The sequence below is a fragment of the Pelodiscus sinensis genome, chromosome 3, assembly GCF_052426305.1.
Source record: "Pelodiscus sinensis isolate ZL-2025 chromosome 3, ASM5242630v1, whole genome shotgun sequence".
Classification (NCBI taxonomy): domain Eukaryota; kingdom Metazoa; phylum Chordata; order Testudines; family Trionychidae; genus Pelodiscus; species Pelodiscus sinensis.
In genome coordinates this window covers 16,701,232-16,721,227 of record NC_143054.1, presented here as the reverse complement: position 1 = coordinate 16,721,227, position 19,996 = coordinate 16,701,232, and the positions used below count along the sequence as shown (strand labels likewise).

At 41.6% G+C, this 19,996-nt stretch overlaps 1 protein-coding gene across 2 annotated transcripts in view; it reads right to left on the bottom strand.

Moving 5' to 3' along the window:
- The window catches only part of ATAD2B (ATPase family AAA domain containing 2B), a 157,387-nt gene extending 137,391 nt beyond the window's left edge, over positions 1-19,996 (bottom strand). For both annotated transcript variants that reach the window (XM_075923418.2, XM_075923419.2), the window contains exons 1-2: positions 19,648-19,996; positions 2,906-3,060 (exon numbers count right to left, since the gene is read on the bottom strand). In XM_075923418.2, the coding sequence (XP_075779533.2) occupies positions 2,906-3,060; positions 19,648-19,794 (302 nt within the window). In that variant the 5' untranslated portion in view covers positions 19,795-19,996. The remainder of the gene's footprint in view (positions 1-2,905; positions 3,061-19,647) is intronic.

The window sequence follows — 19,996 nt, the reverse complement described above, 5'->3', positions numbered from 1 at the left end:
TATTGTGTTGGTGGACTGCCGCAACCAATAAAAACCAAGCAACAAAAATGTGCAGTCCAAAGTTATGAAAACAAAAAACATTAAATCTATTTAACAAAATAACTGAAGGAAGAGAGAGATTTCAATAAAGATGACTTAAATCAACAGTAAAATATTACTTAAGATCCCAAACAGAAATATTCTATATTTCTTCATTTAAAGTTAACTTTCCTATAGGAAAATTAACTCACACTAGGTTGGTATGAGAACTAAAACACGATCCAAACCTCTTCCAGCAATTACATGGATTAACAAATTATTATATCATAGATCAGTCTTGATTTTCAACAATGTTAGTGTTTGCTGCTTAAATCGTTAAAATTAGTAATTTAAATTGCTTTAACTTAAATAAATCCATCCTGATTTCTTTACATCTTGTCTTGTAGCTGACCTTTTGAGTAGGAGGTATAAACTGTTACATGACCTAGCATATAATTGTGTATGGCTACCGTATTTTCCGGCGTATAAGGCGCTTGGCTGTATAAGACGACCCCCTAATTTTTTAGTTAAAAGATAGGGTTTCGTCTTATACCCCAGCGCCCCTGTGCCTCCTTTGCTCCCGGTGACCCTGGTCTGCTGGAGACGGTCCCCAGCAGACCAGAGGCACCAAGAGCAAAGCTGCAGCAGCGGCGGGGTCCAGCCACCGCTGCGGCTTTGCTCCCGGTGCCTCTGGTCTGCTGGGGACCGTCTCCAGCAGACCAGGGACACCGGGAGCAAAGCCTCTGAGGACACCCCGGCAGCGGGACAGCCCCGGCGTGCCGGGGCTACCCCGCCGCCGGAGCCCCTCCGCAGCTTTGCAAAGCCTAGGGGAAGCCGGCGGCAGGGCATCCCAGGCGCGCCTGAGCTGTCCCGCCGCCGGAGCCCCTCCGCGGCTTTGCAAAGCCTCGGGGGAAGCCGGCGGCGGGGCATCCCAGGCGCGCCTGAGCTGCCCCACTGCCGGCTTCCCCCGGGCTTTGCAAAACCTGGGGGAAGCCGGCGGCGGGGCATCCCAGGCGCGCCTGAGCTGTCCCGCTGCCGGAGCCCCTCCGCGGCTTTGCAAAGCCTCGGGGGAAGCTGGCGGCGGGGCATCCCAGGCGCGCCTGAGCTGCCCCACCGCCGGCTTCCCCCAGGCTTTGCAAAGCCGCATATCCGGCGTATAAGACGACCCCCGATTTTGGGGGGATGTTTTTAACATCAAAAGTCGTCTTGTACGCCAGAATATACGGTATATATGCTCCATAGAATCATAGGACTGAAAGAAACCTCCATGACTTTTCAAAGATGATTTCTGAAGGAAGCCTGCTATGTAATAAGCTGCAGGCACACAATTCTCAGTTTAAATAATCACCTGTCTTACCAACATCAGTTGCATCAATTTGGTATCTAAACTTGTCCCACTTTAGGGAGCTGTAGTCAAATAACGAGATATTGCAGTTCCCATATGCTAGCAGTAACAAGAATAACTTTGTCTCAGACTTACTGAATTTAAAACAATATGAAACAAAGAATGTCAAGTCCTATATAATATGCAGTAGCAGTTGCAAGAGCCAAGATCAATGTTCAAAAAAGCTGTACCAGGCCCAACAGCTTGGGGCTTTTGCTTAGTGTCCCTCAGTGTTCCCTCTAATTATTCCCACCCATGAGCAGAATGAATTTTATTATGTGCACCAATATGAAGGTTAATGTATGATGGGGGTACGGCCAGGAGGCTCAGGCCTGAGGCAGAGGGTTGAGGTATAGGACTGAGTGCACTGTGACTAGGGTTGTGGGCTCTGGGGTGGTGCCAGGTTGAGAGGTCTGATGTCAAAAAGGGTGCTCCAGAACTACTACGAGGAGAGAGGACTCCCTCTCTCTTCCTCGTAGTAGCAGCTGGGCGGTGGGGTGGGAGAGAGGCACCTGTCCCCACTATGGCAACTCCAGGCTTGGAACTGTAGAATAGGCACCCTTCCCCTGACCCAGCAGGTTCTAGCCAGGTCTAGGTTGGACCCAGGGGAGGACCACCCCAGCTGCAACAGATCTTGGTGCTGTGGCTAAGTCTAGGCTCGGCTGTCCCAACTGCAGTTGCATTCTGGACAGGGCAGGGCCACCTCTCCACGACAGGGTTCCAGTGAGGGAGAAGCACCATGTTCAGACTGCCCCTCCCTTTGCCATGACAGGCTGGAGGCCAGGTAAGGTTGGTGATGGGATGGCTCTCCTGCGGCTACAGCATGTCCCCACTTTGGGCAGATTCCTTCAGTGCCTGCACAGCGCTTAATATGGATTGTGCAGCTGTGCATCTTACAGAGAACTTAGGTATCCATATACTCGCATAGATACTTGCGCCCAATCTGAAGACCTTCTTTAAAACGAAAACTTATTCCTAAAATTGAATTGATGAGTCAGAAAATTAAACAAATGTCACTTTTGGTTTTGGCTATATGGAATGCTTAGTACTTTGGCCTGCTTCTAATATACTAAACACCTGAATAAACTATAGTTATCTAATAATGGAGAGGATGAAAAAACATCACTGAGGAATAGAAGGCTGCACAGTCTTGTACACAAGAGATAAAAAATACACAGATTTCCTAATTTAAAATTAGGGCATGCTGCTTATTCCTTGAGTGCACAGAACTCCTAATGAAGCCATCAGTGTAAAATTGGACCCTAACATAGTTCACCATTCCAATGCACTTTCCATTTTAACAGATAAGGTAGTGTCACATAAGGAAGAATACAACCCCTAAGAGTCTCATAGTTATTTCATAAGTTAGACAATGTAGACTATAAGAAAACAGGTCAACAATAACATGCTGCAAAAGTGTGCTGCCCGTACTCTCACATTAAATATAAGTGGGTTTACTAAAATGAACAGAACACTGTCTTTTCATTCAGTGCACCAAATTACCTGGACTGTCCAGCTGAAATGCTCCATTCCTCTCGCTGCCCAGTACTGCGTGATTTCGATTTGTCTTTGCACACGGAATCAGCATGTTTCAAGGTACGTTTGGCTGGAGGAGATATGTGGCTATCACTCAAACTAGCATCACTACCTTCATCTTTCTGAAAGAGACAAAGAATCACACCACATTCAATTGGATCATTTTTACATTTACCATAGCAAAAAGATTCCACTACTCTCCTAAAGAAAGTCAAACCCAGTTCACACAAACACAGTAGTGTTTTACTGATGCTCAAGGAACTCATCTACCTTAAAAATGCAGACACGATGAAGAATAACTCGCCAATTTACCTAGAAAAGCCTCAACATTAGACCTGGTGAACATAAGAAATTAAAATACTGTAGTGATCAATAATTCTTTATAATGCACATAAACTCAATCTTTCTAGTTTTCCAAACCCATTTTACTGTATCCTCAGTAACACTACTGCCCTTACTAGCAATGTAATTCATAAAATACCTTTTCTCTCTATTGTATCACTGAAATTTAAGTAGCTATTAGAAAAAGAAACAGCAAAATACTATGACCTTTTCTCTCTGATATCATTACCCAAATAATTAACAGATGAATTCTAAAGTATCCATCACCAAAGTATCTGGGCAATTTTAGGACTTTTTTCCCCGTTGAAAAAAAATGTGCATATTAGGGATGTAATAGTGTAGTTGATTAACCAATAAGCAAAATCTTATAGGTTAATCCTATAGAATACAAGCATTCCCCCCCGCCCACCACCACCACCACCACCACCACCTCCTTGCCAGTAAATTTGTTAGCAGGCAGGCCAGCAGCTCAGCTCAGTCCTGGCTCACACCAGGTCCACGACCCTACCTCTGCTGCAGCTCTGCATTTGAAGTGTATTAGGAGCCAGGCGGGCAGGTAGCCCGGCTCTGTTCCAGCTCGCAGAGAGTCTGGGAGCTCAGCCCTACCCCCTGCGAGGAGCTGCTTCCACTCTGTGCTGCTGCCTCAGTGTGCTCCAGCCGCGCTCCCAAGGAGCCCCCTGCCACTCTGTGCAGCTGCATCCATATCAGAGGCAGCAGCGCAGGGTGACAGGCAGGCAGTCTGCCTTTTAAACTGGCTCCCCGTTGAAGACCAGCTCACTCCAGGTACCCTGCGCTGCCACTACCCATTGATACAGAGGCAGCAGTGAGTAGTGGCAGGGGGCTCCTTGGGAGTGGGGTCAGAGCACACTGGCTGCTGGCTCCACCCCCAGGGACTATAGAATAGTAGAGTAACCAATAGGAATTCATGAGGTTAATCGACTATTTACTAACCTATATTTAACATCCCTAATGCAAATATTGAGATATTTATCTCAATAAAATAAAAAGTGTTATAGATATATTCAGAAGCTTTTATCGCAAATCTAAAGTATTTTTAAAAGAAACTAAATGATTTTACCTCTTTCAACACTCTTCCTATACTGTTTTTAATACCAGCATAGAAAGGATACCCCTAAATACCATACTATGCAGAAATTGCTAGTAACCCAATTTTAGAACTTGTTAACTAGTCAAATTAACCTTGAGGGGAAGCCTAACAAACATGTAAAACTATACCTGTGTTGTCTTCTCTAGGCTCCAATACAATCTAGCTTGACAAGGATTAAAAACATTCTTTTTCTTTAATGAATATAACACTTGACTTTTTGCTGATCTAACTATTTACTGATTTAAGTTTTTGTATCTTATCCAACAATGTGGAATCAAAATTTTAAAATTGTATTTTAAAGTATTGGTTTTGGATTCTAAAATCACATTAAAATTCCAATAAATCAGTACTAGAGCTAGAGCTCTCCATTATAATTTCCAAACATTAAACACACATCTAGTCATGCTTAAAGTTATAACAAATGTTCATTACTACACCAGTTTTGCAACTAACAACCAGCAAAGTCCACACCCTCGAATCCTCTGAACATTCACAAAATTATAGTTCTGTACCTTAACCAACAGCCCTACCTGTACATGCTGTGTGAAAAGCCAAAGGTATGTTTGGTACTATTACTGAAGTCTGCCACTAATGCAAGTCAACTTTAATGCAGCGGTTTTCGAAGTATATGTCGCAAGGCACTGGGTCGCTTTGCTGTAGGGTGACCAGGTGACTAGTTGGGGCTGCTAAGGCAGGCTTCCTGCCTATCCTGGCACCACAGACCCCAGAAGCGGCCAGCAGCAGGTCCAGCTCCTAGGCGGGGGCTATAGGTTTCCATGCACTGCCCTCCCCGAGAGCAGTGGCTCTACATTCCCATTGGCTGATTTCCTGCTGCTCTGTTGACAGAGTCGCTGGCAGAAAGCCTGTGCCCAAACTGGTGCCCCAATCTCCTGCCTCAACTCTGAACCCCCTCTTCCATTCCAAACCCCTCATTGATGGAGCCAACACTTTAGTCAAAAGATATAATTATCTTGTGTCATGGGCATCAACAATTTTCTTCAACTGGGGCGTGAGAAAAATAGTTTGAAAACCACTGCCTTAATGAACACTTCCTTTCTGAAATGCCAAGAGTTGCTTTGTGCAACAGAAAAGCAAAGTTGCAAGTGAAGCTGCAGAACCAGTCTGAAATTAGCTGTGATACAGGAGAACAAAGCTGAGTGAGAAGAAAAAGGCAGGACAATAATGCAATACAGACTAAAATGATTTGATAACTTGCTGTAGAATAAATACAACAGAATTTTTAAAAACACAGCAGGTTTTTGCTTAATATAGGTGCAGAAATTGTTAATTATTCTTTATTACTAGAAAATTAATTCATAACATGGTCTAAGAAAGCCACCTAACATACATCTCATTAACCTGAGTGTAAGATAATCAAGCCCCATCCAAATATGAACATAAGAACAGTAGTGCTGAGTCAGACCAAAGGTCCATCTAGCCCAGTATGTGTTTCCAACAGTGGCCAATGCCAAATGCCCCAGAGAGAGTGAATACAACAGGAAATCATCAAGGGATCCCTCTCCAGTCATTCATTTCCAGCCTCTGACAAGTAGAGGCTAGAGACACCATTGCCACCCAAGCTGGCTAATGGGGGGACATGTGCAGGTGACCCCGTGGAGCTGGCGGCTGTACCAGAGGCAGCAGTGCGGGGTGTGGGGATGCAAGAAGATCCGGTGCTTGTGGGGAGCCTCCTTAAAGCCAGCTCCTCACTGGCACCCATTCCCCTCCCTTGCTGCCTCTGATGCAGAGACAGCAAGGGCAGGTGTGCGTGTAGCCGATGGGATTAACCAATAAGCCTAGGCTTATCCATTAATCGGTTACTCAAATATATGCTAACATCCCTAATTTCCACATAGTACAAGCTATTCTTGCAAAAGGGACCCAACTAAAAGAGCTGGGTCCATGTCAGGTGAGAAAACTACAGGACTCTTTTGGACTCAGGTGAGGTGAGCTTTCCTCCTCCTATCCATGGGACTGAGCATCAGAAAGAGAACATACTGTAGGGGCAGGAGGCGGCAACAATGACTCAGATTCAAGTGGAAGAGTTGGGTCAGAAAATGATTCAACCCTTTCAGGCTCTAATTGGATAGGCTTTGGTCCAGGTCAAACCTAAATATTAGACCCAAGCAGACCTCTAGGGCCAGTGAAGAAACAAATACGGAGATAGGCTCAAGCTTGCCAATTAAGTCAGCACTGAAACAATTGTTTAGGCACTAATGCAATGAGCAGTCTTAAGACTACTGTGGCACTGGATTTATCTTGTGTGCTAAGAGCATTGCTGTCATCAGAGTGCAGAGAACACCCACTAAGATACCTTGATAGTGCCAATGTGTTGGCTGAAACAGTATTGAGACAACACAGTAGCAGGCACAAAAACTCTATTCCAGGCCACTGCAGACAAAACATGCACTAAAGCACCAAGCAAATAAACAAGTTCAAAAGTGCACGGAAACACCTGAAGACTGAAAAATTTAGCACAACTATACAGGACCTGACTGGAAGAAGAGAATAAACAGTGAACCTCACTGTGATCCAGAAAACCTGGAATATGCAGTCTCTCCTCTCCTCCAAAAAGCTCCTTTACCAACTGAAAATAGGGAAATAGCTCAAGTTTGTAAGGTCACAATGGTCCTGCTCTTCACTAGTTTGGTACTCAAGAACAAAAGGAAAAAATTCACAGCTAGGGAAGTTTGGTTAGTCTCATACTAAGGAGCAAAGAGCCAGTAGTGAGAATCCTGCACAGGTGGTGGGCCAAATTTTCTGCTAATCTAATGCCACTGAAGTTAATGGACTAATGCCTGCAAAGAACCTAAGTGTAAGATATGCATGCAGGTTTATAATCCATTTACATTCTTTTTACCTGAATGGAGAAAGGAGAAAATGAAGGGGAAACTGAACATATACTTCTTTAAACACGTACACAAATGTTTCTTTTCTCGATATATACTTTTAATCTACAATCATATCAAATACAAAATTCAACAAAAACGGCTTGCATGCAGTATTGTTATATTATCAACTGTATCCTTTCCTTTCAATAATTATTTTTAATTCATGTTGTAGAGATGATCTGTCTTGCAGAAAAATATATAGCAAGATCCAGAGGCTGGAACTTTAAGAGAGACAAATTCTGAATAAAAATACATCACAAAACAATGAGGACAGTTAACTATTTGAACAATTTACCAAGAGATGTGGTAGATTTGCCATCATTGGGAATTTTAGACCAAGGCTGTGCATTTTCTCTAAAGATATGGTTTAATTCGGGAGTTCTCACATGTACACGTACTTGTCCAAATCATTGTAATTTATGTACAGGTGGTGGTGGTGTTGTTTTTTGCAGACTCAATAATAAAAACAATGTATATTTGTTTCTATCCTTAACTGGACCTACACAGAATAGAAAAAGATCATTTGCACATTCCTGATTCTTGTTATTGTTGCTTCTTTTTGCTTTTTATCTGCTTTTTAAAAAGACTTACTATGAAAAGTAATACGTATAGGTTTGTTAATATTACTTTTTGCAACTAACTGAGAGGCTGTGAAAAGTGATATTAACAAATGTACAAATACACATTTTCACAGAAGACTTCCTCAGCCTGGGCAAGCCAGGTGACAAATTAAGCCCTGGAGGGGAAGATGGGCTGAGGCAATGTGGGGATGGACGGAAGGACAAGGTGGCTGTGGGAACCAGAGACAATACGGGGGGAATGTGGAGGAACTGAGGGTCAGCATCCACTGCTGTGTGACTAAGGTCCATGGCCAGAGCCTGAAGTTAAATGACCAGAACCTACCACCCATCATCCCAAGAATGAAGACAGCTAAAGGTTCACTGCCCCAAGAGGTGAGGATTCACCAGCATTTGTGGCTCCAGGGAGGTGCAGGCCCAATCCGTTCTGGTGACCCTGGGGAAGGGTCCGCTGCTCCTGAGCTGGTGCCCACAAGAAAAGCCCCTACTAGCCCCTGAGGCTGAATGTAGCCACATTTAAGAAAAGCTGCTCTAGTCCAAACAAATTAATTCAAGGAAGCCTTATGACTGGTGTTGTATAATAGGTCAGACTAGATTATTAGAAGGATGCCTTCTGACCTTCTCGTGAATCTACAATGCACTTATCACAATTTTGTCACATGTACTAACAACATTTACTTTTTAAATAGTAATAAATTAAAGAACTTCCCAAACTAGAAGCTAAAGAAAATAACTAAATTCTTCCTTCTCAACCCACTTCTTTAGAAAAGACTTCAGTAACCAGATGAGGCCTTTGAAGCATGACACAAGAATCAACAAACATGTCTAGATGAAACCAGTAAGGGAAGCAAACTCAGAAGCTCTTCACTGATAAATGCCTGCCCCGAAGCATACAATGGGGATTGCAATCTAAAGCATTTCAGATTATCAACTGTCAAGTTAAAGGACAGGGAGAGGGGGGCAATCTCTAGCATGTACAGGATACTAAACATAAAGGATTTATGATATCAAACAAGTTGCAAGCTGATATCTACAAGAAAATGAAAAAGAGATATCCTGGCTTTAGCTGCTGTTTAGATATCCGGAAGCAACCTGTGTTCTCACAGGCTTAACTGAAGAAAGTTGCTGAGGCAGGACCAGCATATGCTTTTTCCATTATTGAGGCCTTTGACACTTACAGTTGTTTTATCTGAACTGCACTTCAACCACAAAACTTACAGTGCCAACATGATCTAGGGTTGAAAAAAAAAAAATGTACCAGCCTTCAAAGGATTATAAATTAATGTAGAAGGTCATCATCCATATGGATAATAAGTCATCAATGATTACAAGCTTTGACAATTTCAAGCAACCTGATGAGTAATTTCAGTTATAAAGCAACAATATAATCTCATCTTATGATTTTTACTAAATAGGCGCACTCAATCCAATCTAGTTGTGTCATAAGAATTCTCATACATGTAAGGCCATGTCTACAACTTGGGAATTTCAGAAGATTCCCATTAGTGCAACTATTGATTCAGCTGCACTGAAATTTGTATCAGTGGACAGCCTGATATAAAAAAGGTTTCCATCATGGTAAAATCAGCTCTGTCAATCATCTATTTTATGGAATAATATGCCACATCATTCCCAAGTCGTTAACCTGTGGCTACATCCAACGCAATTATTAATGCTCATATCATTTCAGCACATTTACATATGAGTTTTCCACCTATTAATTTACTCCTTTCAACATCTATGATCTTGTCTCCCTCTTATACAATTCACTATTTTGAGCAACATATTCAATTTCTATATTTTAAAATACATTTCTTAACTGATTTCTTCCCTACATAGTTTTAAAAGTGTCCAAATTATTTCAAACACTAGTCTTGTCGCTCTCATTTTAAAAATACAAAATTAACTTCCTCAAATTTGCTTGTATTAAACTACTGAATGTTTTCAGGAAATTTCCTTTAATGATTGATAGTCAAACATATCTTTACTTCTGCTTTCCTTGAAATGAGATCTATGATTTATAGATATTAACATTACTCATGAAAGCGATGTTTTTTACTAACCCTAGAAAATCTGGGCTCAGTAACCACTGCTTATTTATATATTCTGAACAGCAATGCAAACATTCAAAGATGTCTCAAGCTTTCCCTATAAGCTGTGCACTTGTGCAGCCACTTAGGAGAGATTCAAATGCTGCCCAGCTGATTAGTGAAGCGCTCAACTAGGGTTTGGTGGTGGTGCACATTCACACATGCCTGGATGCATTTAAAAATTGATTCCGCACATGGATAGAAATGATTAATGGAAATATTGCTTAAGGTATTGATGAACTGGGCTACTAAAGGATTCTACTATTTAACATAGGTGTAACAAGTGAGGAAGAAAACAAAGAGGTTACCCTCTATAGAATGTCTCTTGTTTCTACCATACCATGCATCCATGATGTGATGCCCTATTTAGAAAAAAAATACTAGGTTATTTTTTTCCTTGAGGAAATGATACTATGTGGGCTCACTTTATAAGCATTTTATTCTCATAAAAAGATGCATACACTTTCTCCAAAAGAAAGCCCAAATGCAGATCACATTAGCGCTGTGAATTTTGTGACTGAAGTGCAGTTCAGATAAAACAAAGGTGTAGTTTAAAACTGTGTAATTCTATACACAATCATACAACTGAATCTAGCCTAACTAATTTGGTCTACTACTCTTTTGCATCTGTCCATATATATCAATACATTTTAACAATCTACTTATTTTTCTTCACCTAACCTATGAAACATCTCAGACAAACAAATACACAAGTGCCATACATACTCAACTGATGAAGAGCTGGCCAGGAATGCAGATTTAGAGAAAAACAACAAGAGTTCAGAATTCTATCGTCTTGCCTTGTGGAGATAAAAGTTAAAAACTTGTAGTTTTCCCACCATATTCATCATGTTCGCCCACCCCATCACCAATTTGAGGTGGAAATCTGGGTCTTCAATTTGTATGTTAGGAGAGAAGGACAAAAAAATCAAATTATTGTTGTATCATCCACATTTCAGCCTATTCTTCCTGTTCTCTGTTCCATGAATAGCCTGCTGGAATGGGCTTGAGATCTGGATTTAATTTCTAACTCTTAAAACTGGTCTGCTGGGTCACCTTGGACAAGTCACTTTCCCCTGTATACCTCAGTCTCCCCATCTGTGAAAAAAGGTGGATAACGAGACTGACCTTCTTTGTATAATACTTTTAAACCAACTAATGAAAGTTATGTAGGTACTATTACTATTTATGATCAGTATACTGTATATTAGGGCTGTTAAAATGTGTTTAAGTATGTAATCATGTAATCACTGAAAAATTTTAGCAGTTACATTCAAGGGGGCCAGGCGGCTCCACCTGCCCCCCTGTGCTGTTGCCTCTGAGGCAGCAGTGCATGGGTAGGGGGCAGGTGGTAATGCGGAAGCCTGTGCATACAGAGCACCAGCTTAAAAGTGGACTCCCTGAACATACTGGCTCCTGCCTGCCTTCCCCTCCCCCCCAGTTCAACCACGTAGTGCAGTGGTGCTCCAATTTTTGAATATTACTATCCCATTTTCTATAAAGAGACCCCCATTTACCATTATGAAAAGGGTACTTATGATTATGTGATACCTGTTCACAACCTCCATATTGAAAGACCTTGATTTAGTGAATGTAACACTCCAAAGACTGAAGAATGCAAAAAACTTATTTAGTTTCATACTGAACTTTATCATCAGGTATCCTTCCCACCTTACAGAAATTTCTACATTCTATTATTATCAAAGCATTTGAAATATGTTGAGTTCATGTAACTATTTAATGACAGAAGCTCAAAAGAAAAGAATTCAAAATCTACCACACACCAGCTTTTTCTTCTTTATTCTTGTTTTTTTCCTACAATACAAATTCAAAGGCTACACATATAGCAATTTAAAATTACATTTGGAAATTACTGTATTAATTTAAACACAAAGAAAAGATGAATATATCTATAGCTATATCTATCTAATAAATAGGAGTGATATATTAGTAATAAAACATATCACACACTGAAATGACAAGGTCATAGCTACAACAATCAGTATAGCAGAAATTCAAGGTCATCTGTGCCTAGGTACTAGATACTTAGTATGAAAAATAGCTACATAAACATTTATACAATATTAAATTCAATTACTCAGAAGACTATCAATAGTTCACCAGTACATAGTTTAACTTTAGGGCAGACAGCAAAGAGCTTTTCCACATACAACTGAATGTACAGGGGGAATTGGGTGATCAGTATCTAATTACCTGAACTAATTACCTTGCAGAAATCCAAGCTGAACACAATCCTGACCAAAAAAATGTCATGGGATATGTAATGAAAAGTGTCTGGGACCTCTGATTTAAGACTCAGCTGAAAGATGGCAGCTCCATAAGCAGCCTCCAATAATGCTACATTGGAATAATAGTTCAGTACTCAAAGGAAAGAGCGCAACTTATTGTATCGCCAACACTATTTCCTGAATATTCTTGTAAGGTCTTATTCACATATTAATTAGGTCTCATCCTGCTTCACTTCTGAGTTCCAAGTAGGTCAGAACCCAGAATAGTATGATTTTAGAACACGACTAGCAGTTTCAAGCAAAATAGGTAATTATTTTTCTATATGAAAATTAGCCATTAGTATGTAACCCAACTCCCAGGTTATCATAGGCAAATTGATTTGCTAGATTTCTGTTGAAAAATTCTATCCCTACATGTCCATTTGAGCACATTCAATGCTATAATGCCAAGCAGGGTTGAAGTATACTATAGTATAGTAGAATATCAGTAGGAAGTTAGACTTCATTTGGAACAATTACTCCTTTTTCCACTATGCACAAATGTGTGACTAACACAGACCTAAGGAACAAATTACATGGTTTACTTCTGAATTTCTCATGCCAGGTCGCAAAGTAAGAAATACCACTAAAACAAGAAAAAAAACTAGCTTTCATTACCATTCTAAAAAGGGTGGATTTCCTTCAGAATCTGCCTTTAACTGAAATCTTTTTCATAACTTAAGAACTGTAAAAGTTTCAGATGAAACACTGAAAATAGTAAATAACTCAGAGGTTTGAAAATATAGGGGCATCTATAGGAAAGATATTTTTCTTTAAAGAAGTTTTAAACACAAGTGGAAAGCAGCGTCGTTTTCTTTTTCTATGTGACCCAAGATCAATGATTATATAGAGTTTTTATTTCAAATAGGTAAGTTAGCTATTAGGAGTGTTAGGCACTTTCATATAGATAACCCTCAAAAGGAAATTCTAAATCAACAAGCCCTTATAACTTGTAAAAATGGAAAGGAAAGTGAGAAAGGAAAGACAATACTACTCATTAATCTGTCAAGCAGGGCCACAGACAGAGGGGGCAAAGAGGCAACTGCGTCACGGCCAGCCAATTCAAAAGTTTTAGGAGTAGCCATGTTAGTCTGTAACTGAAAAAACTTAAAAATCATGAATAGTCTTGCAGCACCTTAGAGACTAACAAAAAATCTAAATGGTATCATGTAGTAGTGGGTTGTGCCCACAAAAGCTCATGATATCATTTATATTTTTGCTAGTCTCTAACGTGCTGCAATACTATTAATTATTTTTTAAGTTTTTTAATTGAAAAAGTGTCCGGGGCTCCTGCCATTGCTCCTGAAGTAGAGGCAGCGGCAGCACCAAGAGCCTGTGGCCCTTTAAATTGCCACTGAAGTGCTGTGCAGTGTGCTCCTGGCAGTACTGAAGGCTGAGTGGAGGCTGGCATGGGGCACTCCGGGCAGAGCTGAGGATTGACTGCTCTAGGCCCACCCCTTCCACCGGAGGCACCACCCCTTTCAGAACTGCAGAGCTGTCCCCTCCCCCATTGCCCAGGGGCCCAGCGTGGCTTTCAGTTTGCCTGGTATCAAGCATTTTTCTAAATAAAAACAAATATGTTACACCTTTTGCTATTCTGCTTGAAAGAAAAAATACTCGTTCAATTTTTACAAATGTGCACATCAATGTTTTAAAACAAATCTTTTGAAATAAGAATTCAAAAACATGTAAAAAAGATTTTAACATGATTCTGAACTGTTGACCATTAAAGACTAATTTGTATTTAAGAGCCAGTGAGTAGGTATAACTGTATACCCTGTAGAAGAATCTAAAAAGTTATAGTGCCAGACTTTTAAAATGGAAAGAAATCTTTCAGTTAATTTTTATATTTTTAGAAACTGAATCAAAATATAAATATTTGTTGTTACTACAAATGATAAAACGCTGTATATTGTTTACATTCTATGTTACTGCAATGCTTTATGTCAATCTCTGGTTCTGTTTGTGCTCCTAATAGCAATTAAGTACAATGGAGAGCTCTATGTTGCTACTGAATAAACTGAATGTTGTTGGCAGTCCTACTTTTAGCAAGGAACATGTATTACAGTAATCAGAGTGCCCTCAAGTACCTCTTAAAGAACTTTAATGCTTCCTTGCCTAATTAAATTAGATTATTCTTATCTACATTTCTAAAATGTCTAACCAATATAGTGGCGTGATTAAAATACTACTATAATTTTAGCTGAGAAATAAATTCGTGACTTTTAGTTTTTGCAATTGGGTTAAACAATCATCTCTTAATATTGTAGAGAAAGGAAAATTTAATTTCAATGGCTAATTAAGTCCAATCATTGCAGTCACAATTCATATATCAGTAACTGAAAGACATCCAAAAATTAGTTTTGTAAATTAATAACAGGAACTCAAACACATGTGGAAATTTATTTTGTAGGGGGGAAAAAAAAGTTAGTTTTACACAGATTGGGAAGGTTCAGAATTAAAGTATATAACCTACTTACATAATTATATTATTTTGAAAACTTAGTTATGTTTTATTTGGTAAATTTTGTTCCTGGTATCAAGCATCCTGTCAGAATGTTTTAATGTAGCCATAAAACACTTCTAAATCAAATTTACATAAAAGCAAAACACACCTCTCATTACACTTACAATATACAAACTAAACCTGAAAACAATACACCTCACTTCCTCCTCTTTACATTCTAATGTACCACATATAGCCATAACATTTCAAAAATGCTTATCTGATTCATTGATCCATTCAGCAAGTTGATTTTCTTAATCTTAATATTTGGTCAATACAAAGAGCATCAGTACATCAGAGAATATGTTACTTAAGTTGTAAAAGTTAGTATTTTGTTAAGACATTTAAATGTTATGCATTCCTTTCCCCTGCAATGGTTTGTCTGAAGTATACACTCATAAATAAGTTTATATAACCTACAATATATTAGAAAAAACACAATAGGAGAAGTAACTCATGTACTGTATCCAATGCAACCACTAGTTTTACAGGATACTGTTCTATCGTTGACTCAATTTTTAATCCACAGTATGGAATACAGAAATAATCTTAGTAATGCTCTCTGGCTAGTATTTGAAAACATATTCAAGGAACAGCATTCCAGAGGGATCCCAAATCAACATTCTTTAGGAAATAAACTAAGACTCAGATAAGACCATATTTCTCATTATAGAGTACCAGAAATCTGCTCTTATTAGCTGCCCATTCACCAGAAATACAGTAGAGCTGGGGTTCTCATATCACATATCTATGGTAGGCTTTAAAGGGGGACATCACTGCACCAACATGAGAAGTAAATGAAACAATGCCTCTACATCCACATAACGTAACATATCAATCAATCCATTTCTCCGCAGCATTTTACTTGAATTTCAGCTATTTTTTATGCCTAACTGCCCTATTGATTTTGGCACATTATAATCCCTGAAAATTGTTAGATATTTTAGCATTATTTCATGGAGATCTAAAAGCTCAGTAACATAGGAACATAAGAATAGCTACACTGGGTCAAGACTAATGTTACATGTAGCCTACTATCTTATCTTCTTACAGAGGACACTACAGTATATTTTAAACAAAATGAACATTCCAAAGCAATCAACAAGTGATCTATCCACTGTCTTCCAGTTTCACCATCTTCTGGTTAGAGGCTTTAAGGACAGAGAGCATGCAGTGGCATCCCTGACTACCTTGGCTAAGAGCCATTGATAGACTGATCCTCCATGAATGTATCGAATTCATTTTTTAACCCTATTACACTTTCGGCCTTTACAACACTAGATTGTTTATTGGCTAAATTAGCACTATCCTGTGTTTTAAACTTGCTAACTACTAATTTTACTGGGTGACTCCCAGTTTTTGTGTTTTGTGAAGAGGTAAATTACACTTCCTTATTCACTTTCTCTACACTATTCATGATTTTATAGACCTCTGTCATATCTTCCCCTTTAGTCATCTCTTTTCCAAGATGAACAGTCCCAGTTTTTTATTAATTTCCCCTACTGTAATATGAAAGCTATTGCATACTCTAATCATGTTTGTTGCCATTCTCAGCACCTTTTCCATTTTTCCGATATCGCGTCATTATCAATTTCTCAGATCTTAATATTAACAACAGCTTTAAGCTAAAGTGTGAAATGCATACTGAAAATGAAAGTACTTAGGCACTAAAATTCTAAAAAGGAAGAAGAGTAAAAACTTCTAGCAGGTTCTGCTAACTTTTGACTAATGTGTTTCTAAAAAAAGGCAAAACACACAACAGTGAATACTTGTGGTATACTCATAATATAAAAGTACTCCAATGTACTCCAAAACAAATCCATTAGTTGATGCAAAGTTACACACTTGCCCTTGGAAATACTTCATTTGTATAAAACAGTGGTCATCAACCATTAGATCCGGGTCTACCAGAAGATCTTGGAGCTGCTATAGGGTGATCCTGACTGGTTTGGCCAAGAATCTTTCAAGCGCTGGCACTTCAATTGCCCCTCTACCCACTGTCATGCTGCTCCTGCCCTATTCCTTGGAGCTGCCCCTCCCCACTTCCCACCCTCCTGCTTGCTGGGCAGAATGTGGGAGGAAGAAAAGGCAGAGTGATGATATCAGGGTATGCCTCCCCTCCTGCCCTGTACCATATCCACAGAGAGAAGGGGATGGAGGGAGCTTGGCAATGCACATCTCTGTCACTGTCACACAATGTGTGTGTGTCTGTCATTCTCACAAATACATACTGTCCTTCACTCTCATTGCCCAACCCAACACATACACGGGTTGTTGCTGTTACTTCTTTTACTGCTTGCAAAGAGTGTTATTTTTGGTTTGTGACTGGTCTGTGCATTTCATAGTTTTCATTTCTCTCTCATGCTTAAATGTAATTCTTTGAGTAGTGAGTTCTAAAATGCCTAACCTGTCATTGTGGCTGGAGTAATCATCTTTATGGTAATTGCTGCTCCTGGAAGTGGCTGGCATGTCCCTGCAGCCCCTGAGAAATGCAGAACAGAGGGTCTCCACATGCTGTCCTTGCCTGCAGACACCATTTCTGCAGCTGCCAGTGATCAATAATGGGGAACAGTGGTCAATAGAAGCTATGGAGTCAGTGTCTGTAGATGAGGGACAGCACACAGTGCCATGGAGCCACTGCTGTACATGCCAGCTAATTTCAGGAGTGGTGCAAGGTCAGGGCAGGAGTAAGCCTGCCTTAACCTCACTGCACCACCATCTGAAAGCCATCTCAGTTAAGTGGTGCCCAGCCAGAGCCTGCATACTGAATCACTGGCCGTCCTGAACTTCCTTCTGCACCCAACCTCCTGCCCCAGACACAGGCTCCCCTGCACCCAAACTCCTTCCTAGCGTTTGCACCCTGACCCCCAATACCCTGGCCTGAACTCTTTGGCCCAAGACCACTCTCATTGCCCAACCCAACACATACATGGGTTGTTGCTGTTACTTCTTTTACTGCTTGCAAAGTATGTTGTTTTTGGTTTGTGACTGGTCTGTGCATTTCATAGTTTTCAATTCTCTCTCATGCTTAAATGTAATTCTTAATCCCCAACCCCCTATCTGAGGCTGGTCAAAGTGAATGAGGTTCAGGAAGAAAAGGGGATGGAGTGAGCAGAGTGAGGCCTCAGAAAAGGAGTGGAGCGCGTTGGGGGGGGGCCTCAGAGAACGGGGAGGAAGGAAGCAGAGCAAGGATATTTAGGTTTGAAGTAGATCTCACATTGCACTTAAATTGAAAAAGTGATCTTGTGGTTAAAAAGGTTGGAGACCACTGCTACAAAGTATCTTGAAATGAATATAATGATTTTCAGGACATTTTTACTTACCCTTTTCCCCCAAGGAAAACATTTGAACATGCATTTTAAATCAATAGAAAGGAACACCATCACAATGCTTAGCAACAGTAAACTCTTCTATGTAGCAAGCCAGAGAGCGTTAAGTCAAACTTTGGCTCACAGAGTATATACCAGGCCCATGGGACCAGCATACTGGAACGTGTGAGAGAAGCTTTACAGCCATAGCTCAGAAAGTAGCAGAGAGCAGAAACTGAGACAATAACAGATAGGAAAGGGGGGGGCGCTGAATTAAGAAGCAATGGGAAAGGACTGAAAAAGAACATAAAGTTTACAGCTGACACCTAGTAAACAGTGTTCTTTAGTGCTAGTAAACAAAAGGAGGGGAAAGGGTTTTTAACAATCCTGGCTACTATTTGCTTTCCCCCCCCCCCCAACTTTTTTTCTCCTCTTCCTTAACAATGAATGGGATGTGGTCTCTTGGTGCATGACTCAGACATTTTGATAGTGCAGTCTCAATTCTGTATTCATTCAGCCCTAAGATTTCTAGACACATTTGAATGTAGGGGCAACCTACAGTATATTTTTTTAGAATATAGTTTTCAGATCAGAGCACAAAAACCACACAGAAAAGTTGTAATGCAAATTTTCTTCCTATCACACAAGGAAACCCCTCTAATAAAAGTCAACAAGGAGTATAGATGTGCTGTCAGCAAACCTATCCAGAAAGAGCAGAAAAGAGAAGCCTCCTGAAATCGGCAGCAGATCTCAATTATAAAACGTTAGTTTCAGATATTAGGCTGTTGGTTTCAGCTGTGATTAAACCATACAATCAAAGCAGTGATTATAAATCGTGTTGGAAAACAGCTAATTAAAGCAAACAACAAGCAAAAATTATGCTTTTCTCCTCCTTTTCAAGGGAGAGATTAGACTACGGGAAACATATTTAAAACGGGGCTGTCAAGGCTAATGCGGATAGCTGCCGTGGGCGAGCGGAGGTCAATATCGTGTAAGTTACTGCAGCCCAACTTTTGTTTCTTGTTGTCCCTCTAGTGCAGTCCCAGGCACAGCCAGAGAGGGAGCTTTGCTCCGCTCCTGCCTCCCCGATTCCCCGCCGGGCACAGCACCAGCCTGTCTGTCTCTCTCTCGCACACAGAGGCAGCAAGCCAGCAGCAGGAGAACTTTTGTCCCTCTGCTCTCAAGTCTTCCCCTAACCCCGCGGCTGCAGCCCGTCTCTCTCCGATGCTGCCTCCACACAAACCCCCCTCCAGCCTCCTCCTTTGCCCCCCGAGATCCGGCCCCTCATCCCACCAGCCACCCCAGCTCAAGCGAGCTCGCCCGAAAGTAGCCCCGCGCGGGAGCCCAGCTGCACCCCACGTCCCCCCCCCCCATTCCAGCCGCCTGTCCCTCGCTCCCCCGCAGCACAGCCGAGTGTGGACGTGTCCCCGCAGCCCCTCTGCCAGCTCCCAAGTCACTCCCCCATCCCGGGCGGAGACAGCCGCGCCGGTGCTCCCCTCCCCGTCTGCCCAGATCTACCTCTGCCCCCCTCCCCCGCCGCTGCCGCCGGCCCCGACAGAGGCAGCAGCGGTGCCCTCCCAGCCCCCCGCTGCCCTCACCCGGGCCGCCGCCGCCTCCTCTAGCCCGGCCTTGGTGCCTCTTTTGGAGGAGCGGGTCCGGGACGAGATGAAATGGCTGCCGGCTCCGGCCGCGGCGGCCGCCGCTTTGCCCAGGGGGCACAGGGAGCTCTTCCTGGTGTTCACCATGGCCCCGGCGAGGGCGGACAGGGGGAGCCGCCGCCGCGGAGGGAGGCCTGCGGGGCGCCTCCTCCCGGGGAGCGCGGCTGCCGGGCAGAGACACACGCCGAGCGCGCCGAGTTCGCCGCCGTCTCCTCGGCTCAGTCACACACACTAACTGGCCGCCATTACTCTCCCTCTCCCTTTCTCTGCTCGGTCACCGCGAGGCCGC